Below are 14,604 nucleotides of genomic sequence, written 5' to 3' on the forward strand. Positions count from 1 at the left end.
CTTGGCCCAGGCAGGTACCTTTTATCTCCTTCTCCCACCCTGATTCCTTCCACTTTCCAGGTCCCCTTTACATTTTATTTTCTCCTATTGGAGTGTTAAGTTCCTGGAGGGCAATAACAGTCTTTATTTTTAAGTTTTGTGTCACCTGTGTTCAGCAAAGTGTCTGACAATAAAGGTCAATGTAAATGTATGCTATGTAATATATTTCTTCATAAAACAAATGCTTTAATCACAAAATACTCATGAACACAGACTAACAAATTTAAATTTAATGTGATTTAAAAAACAGCAATCTGAAACAGTGATATTGGTGTTTCATTTTTCACCTCAGAAATGTCATAGAAGCTGTCAAATTCCCACGAGCAAGTGACTCTAGAACTGGGCTGGCATCACTCCAACCTTGGCACAACACACTGAAGGCTGCCTTCCACAAAGTCATGTAGGTACATGAGCTCACACAGTATGGTGACTAAGAATCACAGTCATAGGCAGCAAAGCAGCGGGTTCTCAAAGCAGAAGCTGCAAATCCAAAGCAAAAGCTAGTTTGATCCAGGAACAGTGTTAGCCTTAGAAGGATAACCACAGCCCTTCCTAAAACTAGCATTTTTTAATACATAGGACTATTAATACGTGCAATAACCAATGTAATTTGGAGGGGAGGGGTGAAGTGCAAAATCTTGAAAATCCCTTTGCCCTCCAATGTAACTTTAGCAAACATTCATTTTTCATCATGTGGTAAAGTCGGATTTAAAGTGGATGCCCCCTCCCCCTATCACCTTAGGAGTTCTCTCCAGTCCTACCTTTGAAGACTAGGGCACCACTTTAGTCATGCTGCATAGTATTGGGGAAAGAGCTTGGCTCTGGTGCCAGAGGTCTGGGTTCCCCCTTTCTGTCCTTTACCACCCGCCGTGTGTGTCTTTGGGCAAGTCTGAGTCTCTCATTTCCTCCTCAGTAAAATGAAAAGATTGGGCCAGAGAGCCCCGAGATCCGCTCCGACCTCTGTCTCTCTCTTCCTAGCTCTGTCTCCCCTTCTATTCTGCCTCCTGTCCCCACCCCACATTTTTCTCTCTCCTATGTCTCCTGTTCTCTTTTGTCTCCCCTTTCCCTCTCTCTCTCTCTAGTCTTTCTCCCTTCTGTGTCTCTCTCTGCCTCTATCTCTGTCTCTTTCTGTCTGTCTCTGTGTCTTTCTCTGCCTCTCTGTGTCTGTCTCTCTATCTCTCATCTATCTGTCATCTCTCTCTCTCTCTGTGTCTCTCTGCCTCTCTCTGTGTGTCTCTCTCTCTGTCTCTCTCTCTTTGTCTGTCTCTCTTTGTCTCTCTCTCTGTCTCTCTCTCTTTGTCTGTCTTTGTCTCTGTCTGTCTCTGTCTCTCTGTCTCTGTCTCTCTCTGTCTTTCTCTCATCTATCTCTCTATCTCTCTGTCTCTCTGTCTCTCTCTGTCTGTCTCTCTGTGTCTCTCTGTCTGTCTCTCTGTCTGTCTCTCTGTCTGCCTCTCGGCCTCGTCTCTGTCTCTGGGGTCCCCCTCGTGACTGCTTCCCCAGGGCCGGGCGCTCCCCGGAGCGCTGAGCCAAGCAGAGGCGGGCGGGGCGGGGCGGGCCCTCTGGCTCCTCCCACCTCTCTCAGGCCGGGCTGGCCCAGGGGGCGGGGCGCGGGGGCGGGGCCCGGAGCTCCGTTCCCGGCCGAGGCGTCCGCCGAGAGGTTCCCTCCCCTCCCCTCCCCCTCCCCCTCCCCTCCCCCCGCAGGCCCCGCCCCGCCCCCGCGGCAACGCCCGCTGCGGCCGCTGGGGGGCGCTGGCCGGGCCCGCGCGAGGCGGCGGCGGCGGCGGGGGCGGCCGAGGAGCTGCAGCGGCCTCGCCGGCCGCCCGCCTCCCTCCGTCGCTCCCCGCTCCGGGCGGTTCTTGGCCCAGAGACCGCACGCACGGGCGGGACGGCGGCCGCCGCGCCTCGGGAGCCCCGGGAGCCTCGGGAGCCCCGGGCGCCAGCGCGGCCGCCCGCAGCCGGAGCCCCGGGGCCGGGCGGAGCCCCTTCGGCGGGCGGCCGGCGCCTCCCCGGGGCCCGCCCGCCCGGGGCGCCGCAGCGGCCGGGGAGGCGGAGGCGACAGGCGGCCGCGGCGGCCGCGCTTCCTCCGGCCCCGCTCCGGGCCCGGGGCGCCGGCGACCATGGGCCGGGGCTGAGAGGAGCATCCGGGGCCCTGCGGGGGCGCCCGGGCCGCCCCTGGCGCGGCCCCCGCTCCCCGCCGCCCCCCCGCCCGGCCGCGCGGCGCATGGCTTTCATCATGATGAAGAAGAAGAAGTTCAAGTTCAAAGTGGACTTCGAGCTGGAGGAGCTCTCCTCGGTGCCCTTCGTCAACGGGATCCTCTTCTGCAAGATGCGGCTGCTGGACGGCGGCAGCTTCAGCGCCGAGTCTTCCAGGTGCCCGCCGCCTCCCCCTCCCTCCTTCCTTCCTCCTTCCTTCTCTTCCTTTGCTTCCTTCCTTCTTCCTTCTCTTCCTTTGCTTCCCTCCTTCCTTCTCTTCCTTTACTTCCCTCCTTCCTTCTTCCTTCTCTTCCTTTACTTCCCTTCTTCTTCCTTCTCTTCCTTTACTTCCTTCCTTCTTCCTTCTCTTCCTTCTCTTCCTTTACTTCCCTCCTTCCTTCTCTTCCTTTACTTCCCTCCTTCCTTCTTCCTTCTCTTCCTTTACTTCCTTCCTTCTTCCTTCTCTTCCTTCTCTTCCTTTACTTCTCCTTCCTTCTTCCTTCTCTTCCTTTACTTCCCTCCTTCCTTCTTCCTTCTCTTCCTTTACTTCCCTTCTTCTTCCTTCTCTTCCTTTACTTCCTTCCTTCTTCCTTCTCTTCCTTCTCTTCCTTTACTTCCCTCCTTCCTTCTCTTCCTTTACTTCCCTCCTTCCTTCTTCCTTCTCTTCCTTTACTTCCTTCCTTCTTCCTTCTCTTCCTTCTCTTCCTTTACTTCCCTCCTTCCTTCTTCCTTCTCTTCCTTTACTTCCCTCTTTCCTTCTCTTCCTTTACTTCCCTCCTTCCTTCTTCCTTCTCTTCCTTTACTTCCTTCCTTCTTCTCTTCCTTTACTTCCTTCCTTCCTTCTTCTTTCTCTTCCTTTACTTCCCTTCTTCTTCCTTCTCTTCCTTTACTTCCTTCCTTCTTCCTTCTCTTCCTTTACTTCCCTCCTTCCTTCTTCCTTCTCTTCCTTTACTTCCCTCCTTCCTTCTCTTCCTTTACTTCCCTCCTTCCTTCTTCCTTCTCTTCCTTTACTTCCTTCCTTCTTCTTTCTCTTCCTTTACTTCCTTCTTCCTTCTCTTCCTTTACTTCCTTCCTTCTTCCTTCCCTCCTTCCTTCTTTCCTCCTTCCTCCTTCCTTCCTTCTTCCTTTACTTCCTTCCTTCTTCCTTCCCTCTTTCCCCCTGTCTCCTTCCTTCATTCCTTTACTTCCTTCTTCCTTCCTCTCCTTCCTTCCCTCTTTCCCTCCTTCCTTCCTTCCTTCCTTCCTTCCCTCCTTCCTTCCTTCTTCCTTCCTCCTTCTTTCCTTCTTCCCTCCTTCCTTCCTTCCTCCTTCCTCCTTTCCTTCTTCCTTCCCTCTTTCCCTCCTTCTTTCTTTCTTCCTTCCCTCTTTCCTTCCTTCATTCCTTCTCTTCCTTTACTTCCTTCCCTCCTTCATTCCTTCCTTTTCTTCCTTCCTTCTTTTTTCCTTCCTCCTTTCCTTCTTCCTTCCTCCTTCCTTCTTTCTTCCTTCCCTCTTCCCTTCCTTTCTTCCCTCTTTCCTTCCTTCATTCCTTCTCTTCCTTTACTTCCTTCCCTCCTTCATTCCTTCCTTTTCTTCCTTAACTCCCTCCTTCCTTCTTTCCTCTCTTCCCTCCCTCCCTCCTTCTTTCTTTTCTTCCTTCCCTTCTCTCTCCCTTTCTTTGTTCTTTCCACTTTCCCTTCCTTCCCTGCTATTTTTCCTTTCTTTCCCTTTTTGCTCCCCTCCCTTCTTTCCATTTTCCTTCCAGCTCCTTTTCCATCCTTCCCTAACCCTTCTGCATCCATCCCACCCTTCCTTCTTCCCCTCTTTCCCTCTCTCCTCCCTTCTTCATCTCACCTCCAGAGTCTTCTCTCCCTGAAAAGCTGTTTTGAAGTCCACTCTTGCTCCTCTCTTCCAAGCCCTTTTCTTGGTCCAAGGAGAGACCTCAGACTCTTTCTAAGCTCCAGGCAACTATTAAGGTTGCTGCCTGCATCTTTCTCCTTTCCTGCCCCTCACCCAAAAGAGTTGCTTAATAGGGAAACCCAATTACTGGCCCTGGTGCCAGATTGGTGTTGGAATGGAAAGTATGGTGTTCCTGGATTCAAGGAGACCTGAATTCAGATCCAGCCTCAGACATTAGCAGTGTCTGTTTGCCTCAGTTTCCTAATAATGACAGCACTTATCTCACATGAGGTAATAGCTGGTAAAGCATCACACCTAACCCAGTGCCTGGCTCATAGTTGGCATTATGTAAATGATGATTTATGCTCATCTCTATTTCCTACCCCACTTCTGTCAGAAAGCATCAACAAGAGGAGACCAACTTGAAATGAGTCAGTAGCAAATTTACCCAAAGCCTAGGGAGTGTATATTTGACTGGTCTTGGTCCCTGCCTTCAGAGAACTTTTGCTATTCCCAATCTCCCTGCCTCAAAATCAAAGGCTTATGCCTGACAGGCCATTAGACTTGAGAGGACAAACATTGGGTCTTTGGTGGTCTTGGAGAATAGGTTTCTGTGTTGTTTGCTATGGGTGGTATTGTGGATTTGGAGGTTGGGGAACTATGAGAACCCAGTCCTAATTCAAGCCAGATGTCCTCCCAGAAGTGGCAACAATTTTTATTGCATTCTTTTATCATCGAGCTACTTTTTAAATTATTCACTAATACCGATTAACTTTGAAAGGCCTTGAAAGGTTTATTAATGGAACTCTCTGGATCCGCAGTTCTCTTCAGTCCTGAATTTTCTCTTAATACTTGTTGCACAATTAGCCTAATCCTATTGCGTGCCCTTAGAGGATGAAGCATTATTGTTTGGTTGTGGGGTGGAGTGAAGCAATATGCTTGAAAACTGGAGAATTTCCAGCCTTGAAAGAAATGGAGAAGTGGCCCTAGTTGGCAAGTCTTTACTATATTGAAGAATGAATCTTGTTCTTTGAATTGGGAAGAGAGATTAGTAGTCACTGTTGATTTTTCTTCAAACATTGGCCCTTGTCTTAAATGTTTATTCCAAAAGGATTTAATTTTCCTTTATTCATACTAGTAATATGCAATAGAGAAAGACACCATTGGAGAGTGGATAGAGAGCTGAATTTGAAGCTAGGAAGACCTGGGTTCAAGTCCACCTCTGACACATAATGGTTGTGTGACTGGAAGAGTCAATTAACCTCAGTGCCCTAGGGCAGAGGTGTCAGGCTTGTGGCCCTGCATACTCCTCCTGCTACCCCCTATCCATTTAAGATCCCTGTGCCTCCCCCCTCCCATCTAGCCATAGGAATCAAACTGTCCTGGGCTCTGTGTGTGCCTGCCTGATAGCTAAAACCTGAACATTTTTGGCCCAATGTTTCTTCCTGACCACCTTATTTCTGATGGTTACTACCCATGTGACCTTGGGCAAGTCACCTGCTTATGTTTTCATCATCAGTAAAATGAAGGCATTATATTAAGTGGTAACTGAGATCCCTTCTACTTCTAGATATTATCATTTTTGATTCTACTTCCTTCCCCATTCTTCCTATGTGTCCTGTTTTTCATTTCTCTGTCTCCAAAGGTCAGTTAATTTTTAAGCTTAGTCAATCTCCCTTTTCATAGATGAAAACATTTTCTTTTTTTTTAGTATTAAAGATTTTATTTATTTTGAGTTTTACAATTTTCCCCCCAATCTTACTTCCCTCCCCCACCCCAACAGAAAGCATTTTGTCAGTCTTTGTTTCCATTATTGATCCAAATTGAGTGTGATGAGAGAGAAATCATATCCTTAAGGAAGAAACAAAAAGTATAAGAGATAACAAGATCAGACAATAAGATATCAATTTTTTTTCCTAAATTAGAGGGAATAGTCCTTGAACTTTGTTCAGACTCCACAGTTCTTTCTCTGGATACAGATGGTATTCTCCATTGCAAACAGCCCCAAACTGTCCCTGATTGTTGCACTGATGGAATGAGCGACTTCATCAAGGTTGATCATCACCCCCATATTGCTGTTAGGGTGTACAGTGGAAAACATTTTCTTTAACAGAAAGGGTTCTGGATTGGAATCAGGACCTAGATTTAAATCTTGGATCAAATACTTGCTATCTGTGCAAGTCTCTTAACTTCTCCAACTCTTACTTTCCATATTTGCAAAATGAATATTAGATCACAGAAATATTTTCTAACTAAATCTATTAACCATTAGTCTCCTCTTCTAATTTTTTGTCGTTACTTTGAGAAAATCATTGGTTTCCTTACCACCTTTTCAGAATTCTTACAGAACAATTTCTAATGAAGCCTCATTTCCTCAAAAAAAAAAAAACTAAACAAACTTAGGACTTGAGATAAATTAAGGAAAGTTTATTCATTGTCATTTTCCCTTGTTTACTAGTGTTGCAACAAAATCATTTTTCTACAGATTTTTATTACTAGCATATTTCAGCTTTTTTATAGATTAAATAGGATTTAAATTGGACTAGTCCCCATTTGTTTCTACATGTAAATGCTTTCCAAACTCCAAATAACCAATTTATAAATGGAAATTTAAACATAGGTATTGTACAGTCCCAGTAGTCTATGCTTGTCATCTTTGCACTTACTATTTTCCTTTCTAAAAAGCATTGCAAGTCATTGGCAGAAATTGGTGCACTATGAGATGTCTTTGAAATAGCTGGAGGGGTAACAAGACAGTTCTTCAGCCAGAAGCAGAAGATTCAAGGAACCAGAGGTTGGGGGAGAGAAGAGAATGGGGGCTGGGCTGTGCAGAAGTCAGAAAATGGAAAAGTAGGCCAACATGGCCCAACTGGTATACCTAATAGAAGAGAGACATGTTAAAAGATTAAAAAGATAGGAAGGTGCTAGGCTGTGAAGGGATTTCAGTAACCAATAGAGGAGTCTATATATTTCATCTAAAGGTAAAAAGTCTCGTTTATTGATTGGAAGGGTGACATGGTTAGAAATAGGCCTTAGAAAATAAACTTTGGCAGCTGAATGGAGGATAGATTGGATTGAGGTGAGACTCTTAGAATAGTCCAGGCCAGAAGTGATGATGACCTGAACCAGGGTGGTGATTGTGTGAGTAAAGAGAAAGAGATGAATGCAAGAGATGTGTACAAAAAAGATTTGATAACTTAATGGGCAGGTGGAATGAGCTAGAGTGAGGACTTGAAGACAACAAGGATGCTGTACCCCAGATGAATAGAAGGATAGCGGTACCCTATGCAAGAAATAGTAAGTTTAGAAGGGTATAGAAGAAGGGGTTTGGAGGAAAAAAATAATGAATTCTGTTTGGGAGTTTGAGATTCCCTAGGGGACATCCACTTTCATTGACAATGATAAAATACTTAGTAAGCACTTAGAGTGCTAAAAGCTTAGGATATAAAAATACCAACAAGGAAAATAGTGCCTACTCTCAGGAACTCAATAGAAAAGAGCATAGATTGAGGAGAGGAGCCAAAAAAAAGAGAAGTTGGAAGGAGGCCCAGCCAAGATATACTTGGTTTAGGGGCATTGTTGAAGAGGTTTTAGGAAGATTTCTTTAGAGGTTGGCCCCTCTATGATAGGGCAAAAAGCTTACCTCCCAGAGATGAGGAAGGGAGGGTAGGGTGGGAATGGGGGTAGATTCCAAGTTTCTGGTGGGATACAGAGTTGAGAACTAGATCTGTCAGGGGAGGAGGGGTGTTAGGACTAGATAGTCATCTGCATAGCAAATTGTCATCTGCCTAGAGGCAATCATTGTGACTATGGGAGGAGAGAATCATTTGCCTAGAAAGTTTAGCTGGAAAAACAGAAGAGGCCCTAGAAGATTGGGGAAATACAGTTTTTTAGAATGATATAAGTGAATAATCAGGAAATGAGACTGGTAGGAGAATGAGCAGAAAGCAGTGTCACCAGAGAGGGAAAAAGTACCTAGGAAGAGGTGATGACAATAGAGTGGTGTTGCAGTTAAGGCAAGAAGATCAAGGGCTGAGATAAGACCATTAAATTTGGCTTGGAACAGATGTATTGGTACTTTAAGAAAAGCAGTTTCATTTAAGTGATGAGATCAGAAGTCAGATTGCAGAGGATTTAGAAGACTGAAGAAAGGAAGTAAAGGCACTGGAGGGTAAGTTAGTTTTTCAAGAAGCTTAACTAATGGAAAGAGATGGTAGCTAACAGTCATAGTGGTCATTTTATAAGAACCAGGCAGTCTTGGTCATGTTTAAGCAGCAGGAAAGGAAAGAGGAGATAGAGAATAGGAATAATAATGGTGAGGACAGTCTGCTAGGGAAGATAAACCAGTAGGGTCAGAGGTACATTTAGAGGGTTGGCCTTAACAAGCATAAGAGCTAAAGGAAGACAACAGTGAGGGTTGATGTCAGTGGAATATAGAAGAGAAGAAAAAAGACCCTCTGAGGAAATGTACTTAATTTTTTGGTGAAGTTATAGAGCAATTTGTAATTTCTCAGTTTATAGGAATTACATGATAATCCTAAAATAAGCCTGTTTCCTTATCTGTAAAATGTAATTAGTGATACTTCCTACCTTACAGGGTTGTGGTAAGGAAGTACTTTACAAACTTTATTATGTATACATGAATGTAATTATTTTTCCTTGAATGGCATTGTAGAGTTCATTGTTCTGTGCATCCATCTGTTCTTAAACCCTCCTTTGAGAACTGAGAAGGCTCCTTTGGAGTGGATGACCAGTGAATAGGGCTGAGCCAAAAATTGTTAAAGCCATCACTATTGAGGTAGAAGATATTGGAGATGGGGAGGCATGTGGGAAAGGGTTGGGGTTCTTTCTGAACCACTTGTCTTTCCTTATATCTTTTAAGCAGGCCCTCCCTTTGACTCTACCTGATTGAAACCCAACCAAGGAACAGCTCTTTATTCCAGTCCCAAGCCTCATATAGTACTTTGTCCCTCTCTAATTTTATTTAAAAAGTTCTATTTGGGGTGAAGGTGGAGAAGTGGATAGAGCACTGGCCCTGGAATCCAGGAGTACCTGACTTCAAATCCGGCCTCAGACAATAATTACCTAGCTGTGTGGCCTTGGGCAAGCCACTTAACCCCATTGCCTTACAAAAACTAACAAAAAAAAGTTCTATTTGTACATCTTATCCTCCCTCCAATGCTTAAGGCTACAGGAGAGCATTTATATTTCCCTACAGTGCTTACTGAGCCACTACTTAGTAAATATTTGTTGTCAATTAAATAGCTTTAACAATAATCATATTACAGATCAAGTCAGATTTGAAGACTTTTCCAAAATGGAGAGGGGCATAACTTAAAGAATATTGCTTAGGGACTTCACTGGCTATAATTCTCTCAGAACTTCTGAAAAGGAAAAATCTTTCTTTTCCCTCAAAAGAGTTGGACCCCTAGAATGGAAAAAGTAAGAGCAGAATTCCTAAAGACTGAACCATGATCAGCTGGTTCTGGTGTGTGGAGGTGGGAAGAAAGTATGGAATTGGAGAATTCAGTCTAATGAATATTTGAGTAGATCATGTAAGTGCAGCATTTCTAGGAGAGCTTCCTAGATTAGAATTAGCTTGATTCCTTGATCTATGTAAGGTATGTCAGGGCATTCTAAATGATTTCACAGGGGAGTTTTTTCCTCCTAGAAAGACAGGATATTCTCCAATTTCATTAAATATTAGTTCATTTGAAAAATAAAGATGGAAAGGTATTTGTGATTTTTTGATTTAATTTTGTTTTTTTACCAGACTTTACTTCATTGTTTTAAAGGACTTCAGGTAAGGAAACTCTCCACCAGTGCAGCTCAACAACTGTTCTCCAACTTTAAGGCCTAGAGTAAACCACCAGGGAGCACTGAATGGGTTAGGGTTACTCTACCCACCATGCCATGCTACTCTTTTTTACAGTGTCCTAAATTCAGAGGGGGGAAAAGTGTAATGAATTCCTTTTTTTTTTGAAGTTTTTGCAAGGCAATGGGGTTAAGTGGCTTGCCCAAGGCCACACAGCTAGGTAATTATTATGTGTCTCAGGCCACATTTGAACTCAGGTACTCCTGACTCCAGGGCCAGTGCTTTATCCACTGCGCCAACTAGCCCCCCCCCCCACACACACACACACAATTCATTTTTTCATGTTGGGAGCTTGCAATTGAAAGGCAGTGAAGAGAAGTGGCTTTGAAGACAGCAATGCCAGTCTCAAGACCTGCCTCCCATATGGTCTGGCTGTGCGGCCCAGGGCAAGTCACATAACCCCCCAGGCTCTAGAAACCTTCCCAGTGCTCTAGACCAGGGCTTTCAAAAGAGAATTGGAGATCACTAAACCTTATATGAGGATCCATGGCAGCAGATTGACTTAGAAAACATTTTTTTCATTACTATAAGACTAAAGCTCAGACAGTCCACAAAGCAATAAATCAAGCCTTGATTTTGTAGTGCTTGACAATTTCTGGTGCTCATACTGAAAATTTAACTACCAGTCCAGCCCAGCTGCCACCTGCCCCCCAGGGAAAACTAAATGAAAGTTGGTAGTTGAACTGATTTTAGAGTCAGAGGCCACATTTATTTTGTCTGTATCTTTATATCCCTTCTCCTTTCTTAGGGGTCTGACTGGAGATATTTTAGTGAGAGTATTGGGGATTATATATCAAAAAAGATCAATTCTTACTCTCTTTTCATGTGTGTAAAATTGCTGTATTCTCAATATTTCCCAGTTTGGATTTTGGGTTTTTTTTTAATGTTTATTTGGTAATGGCTAAAATGCAGTACTTTATAGCTTTCACATGTAGCTGTGATTAAGTACATGTGAGTTCTGGGAGTGTCCAGGAAGCTAATATGCACACATGTTTATTGGATCTTTTACTTTGTAAACAAGCTGTGGGCATTTTCCATTCCCATTAGTGTTTTCGTTTTAAGGTTTTCACTTATTATATAGTCCATGTTTTAAAAATTAATCTTTTAATTTTAGGAGATGAAATGTAGTAAATAGAAAATATCAGCAAGTCTGTTCATGCTGCCACAGTTCTTTATAACCATACAAAAAATTATAAATGCCCTAACCATTTTACCTTCTTTTAGCAGATAAAGACATGCACTTTTCTAAATGCTTCTTATAAGAATTGGTTCAGATCAACTCATTCCATAGCTTTAGATTTACCCAGTGGCATTATGTGTAAAGTATATTCACAATATATCATGGATATTTGTAAAAAGGTATAGGTGTTGGGGCGGCTAGGTAGCACAGTGAATAGAGCACCAGCCCTGGAGTCAGGAGTACCTGAGTTCAAATGCAGCCTCAGACATTTAATAATTACCTAGCTGTGTGGCCTTGGGCAAGCCACTTAACCCCATTGCCCTGCAAAAAATTGAACTAGACACTTTCTAAGACAGTAGAGGCCATCAAAGTTAATATAAGATGACCTTTTCATTTAATAACTAAGTAAAATTATAAAAGAAAAAAAGTGACCATCAATAAATGAGGTTGATTTATCATCATTTATTTCATTATTTAATATCTATACTTTTTTTTTTTAGGTTTTTGCAGGGCAGCTTTATTTGATGTCCCAGTTCTTTAAGAATATAACTTTCCCTTTCATCACTAACTGAACCCTTGAAACAAAGCACAACAGTAGGCAGGACAAAGTGACTTCAATAGTATGTCACATCTCTTCTTTTAGTCTCCTCCATGCCTTGACTGAAAAAAAGAATTGCTTCCTCAACTCTTTTCTACAACTAGACCATTAAATCAATACTCCCATTTTACAGATGTAGAATTGGAACACAGAAAGGTTAAAGACTTGCCTACTATTGGCACAGTTAATGTCTTAGGTAAGATTTGAACCCAGGCCTTCATGATTTTGAATCTAGTTCTCTGCCCACTGTACCATGCTCCCACATTTAATTATTTGACACTCAATTTTGATTTAGTGATTTTTTCATTTTCATCACTTTTAAATTTTTACCTTCATCTATATCAGTTCATGTATCTTATCTCTCTAAATTCCTCATATACATCATTTCTCACAAATCAATATTTTGTAACATTCATTTACCACAGTGTGTTGAATCATTCCAAAATCAATGGGAATCTATTTTGTTTTCAGTTTTTTTTGCTACCACTAAGAGAGTGAAGATGTGAATACAGGACATTCTTTAACAGACATTAAATATCTGCAGTGTACAAGCACTGTTCAAAATACTCATAGAGATGCTAAAAATCTGAGAGTCTGAATGGAAGGTATACTGAATCAAGAGACATAATCAGTCTTTCATTCCCACCTTTGTTACTTACTCTGATACTTGGAGTGGACCACTTCACCTGCTAGGACTTTTTTTTTATTGCAAAATGAATGTGTTGAAGAAGAATTATTTTAGTTTTTTGAGTCTGGGTCCTCCAGCTCTCCCAGGCTATAAATGCATACTCAGGTCAGATCCCAGTTCTAATGAGCACAGATGTTTTAACTGGTACCATTCTTTCAACTTGTGCTGGCCTGCTCCTCCTAGGCAGCCTGGTGGTTCTCTTCTTCCAGGGGCTTAACTTGATGATGTTAGACTTTGTAGATAATTTTTGTGTGAGGAGAACAGGGAAGGACTCATGGAAAAGACACAGTTTAAGCCCAGATTTCAAAATCTTATATCATATAATTATATGTAATATGTGTTATATTATAGCTATACATCATAGATTAATCATGTTGGAACATACTTATAGCCCCTTGATATTATTTTTTATTGTATTATTCTTTATTGTATTATTAAGGAAAACAAGTTGTATGTTGAGATATAGAATGAAATTCAATGAGAAATAACTTTAATTATAAAATAGACTTTAAGAGTAGAAAGGACCTAAAAAGAACTAGGCCAAAAACCTCATTTTATGGATAAAGAAACTAAAGCTTAGAAAGATGAAGTCACATGCCCAGTCATTCTACATATTAGCCAGACTGGATCTAAAACATAGGTCTCCTTAGATAGGTACCTAGTCCAGTATTCATATTAGCCTTTTTTTAATATATGCTCTGTTCTAGTCAGATTATATCTAGGATATTGTGTCAGTTTCTGAATGCCACATTTTAATGGGGAGATTGACAAACTGGAGTAATAATAGGAAGAAAGTCACCGTGACAACAGCTTATATTTTTATAGTGCTTTAAGATTTGAAAAGCACTTTATTTACATTTGCATCATGTTCTCCTCATAAGTACCACCCAGAAGGCAGGCAGTAACATTATTCCTGTTTTATAGAGGATAAAACCAAGGCTTAGCATGGTAAAAGTGAAGAGATTTGCCCAAGATCCTACAGTTGGTAAGTGACAGAGCCAGGCTTGAACCCCACCCCTCTAAGTCTTTTATCAGGGTTAGGATTTAGAAATAGCTTGAATACTAGATGTCTTTAGATTCTTGTTTTATGGATGAGAAATTTGAGACCCTGAAAGGGTAATAAACTTGCCTATGGTCATACATGTAGCAAAAATCAGAACTTGGCTTTGAATGAATGTCTCACCCTAACCTTTTAAATTCTGCCACTCCAGAATTGTATTTGAGGTGTTATTTTAAAAGTTGCTTGGAAAGCTCAGCTGAGTGTTTCCTCTCCTCATCCCCTGGAAGTCAAATCTTGACTTTGAGCCTAATTCTCTGGTTCCCAAATGCAGTATTCCTCTATAGATTGTCAGGACAAACTCTTAAATTATTATTCATCTCATTTAGGAGTCTCTGCAGTTTTCTGGGCCTTGATGCTATCAGTTCAGTATCATCCACCAAAAAAAAAAGCCTAAAAGATCTCACATTAACAGGGAATACCCTTCCATTTGATCTGTATCTGTACATTCTTGATGGACAATAACAAACATTTGTCAAGCATAGCTCTTCCTTTTTGGTGCCTTAGTTGATGGTAATCATCAGAAGGTAAACTAAAAGTTATTTCTGTTAACCTCTACAAGATATCTTACAAAATGTTGATGGGCTCAAGAAAGCTGCCTTGTTAGAGGAGAACCTTTAAAGCTGCATTTTCTGCTATTACTTATTTTTTGTAGAAAACAAATAAGCATAATAAACTCATGTATTTTTTACACCTTTCAGTCTGTTGTATAACTGTGAATTGTGTGTTTATGTTCGTGTGTGTGTGTGTGTGTGTGTGTGTGTGTGTGTGTATTATGATTGTGTTTATAGTGTTTTCCTAGCCATCCAATAGGGCAAGCCTGGCTGTAGTGAAATGAACACAGGTCTTGAAGTTAATTGTCATCATCAGTATTGCATTTAATTAATCTTTTTAGATTTTTGGACCAGGGATCCAGAAGCAGTATTAAGTAATTAAATCAGTCTCTTAGTTGTATATCACTTGAATTTAACAAAAATTATAAAGCAATACTAAAAAATAATCAAGTACACTTTTCACTATTTCCCAATTTTGAATTGTATTTAAATGGAAAAAATAGAATTGTAAACTTTAATGGCAAATTCTTTTTTACACCATG

The 14,604-nt window shown here is 42.0% G+C and overlaps 1 protein-coding gene and 1 long non-coding RNA gene across 3 annotated transcripts in view; one reads left to right on the forward strand and one right to left on the reverse strand.

Annotated features, from left to right (window-relative positions):
* Positions 1-254: 254 nt before the first annotated feature.
* On the reverse strand, positions 255-4,330 carry LOC141488327 (uncharacterized). Its single transcript, XR_012468653.1, has 2 exons — positions 4,066-4,330; positions 255-519 (listed from the first exon to the last, which is right to left on the reverse strand). It is a non-coding gene; the product is annotated as an uncharacterized LOC141488327 (long non-coding RNA).
* EEIG2 (EEIG family member 2) overlaps positions 2,196-14,604 on the forward strand; it is a 73,185-nt gene continuing 60,776 nt past the window's right edge. The window contains exon 1 of one of the 2 annotated variants that reach the window (XM_074188313.1): positions 2,196-2,409. In XM_074188313.1, the coding sequence (XP_074044414.1) occupies positions 2,261-2,409 (149 nt within the window). In that variant the 5' untranslated portion in view covers positions 2,196-2,260. Of the gene's footprint in view, positions 2,410-4,038; positions 4,542-14,604 lie in introns of those variants that run through there. The other variant, XM_074188314.1, reaches the window with a different exon arrangement.

This window comes from Macrotis lagotis, chromosome 5, assembly GCF_037893015.1.
Source record: "Macrotis lagotis isolate mMagLag1 chromosome 5, bilby.v1.9.chrom.fasta, whole genome shotgun sequence".
NCBI classification, from domain to species: Eukaryota; Metazoa; Chordata; class Mammalia; order Peramelemorphia; family Peramelidae; genus Macrotis; species Macrotis lagotis.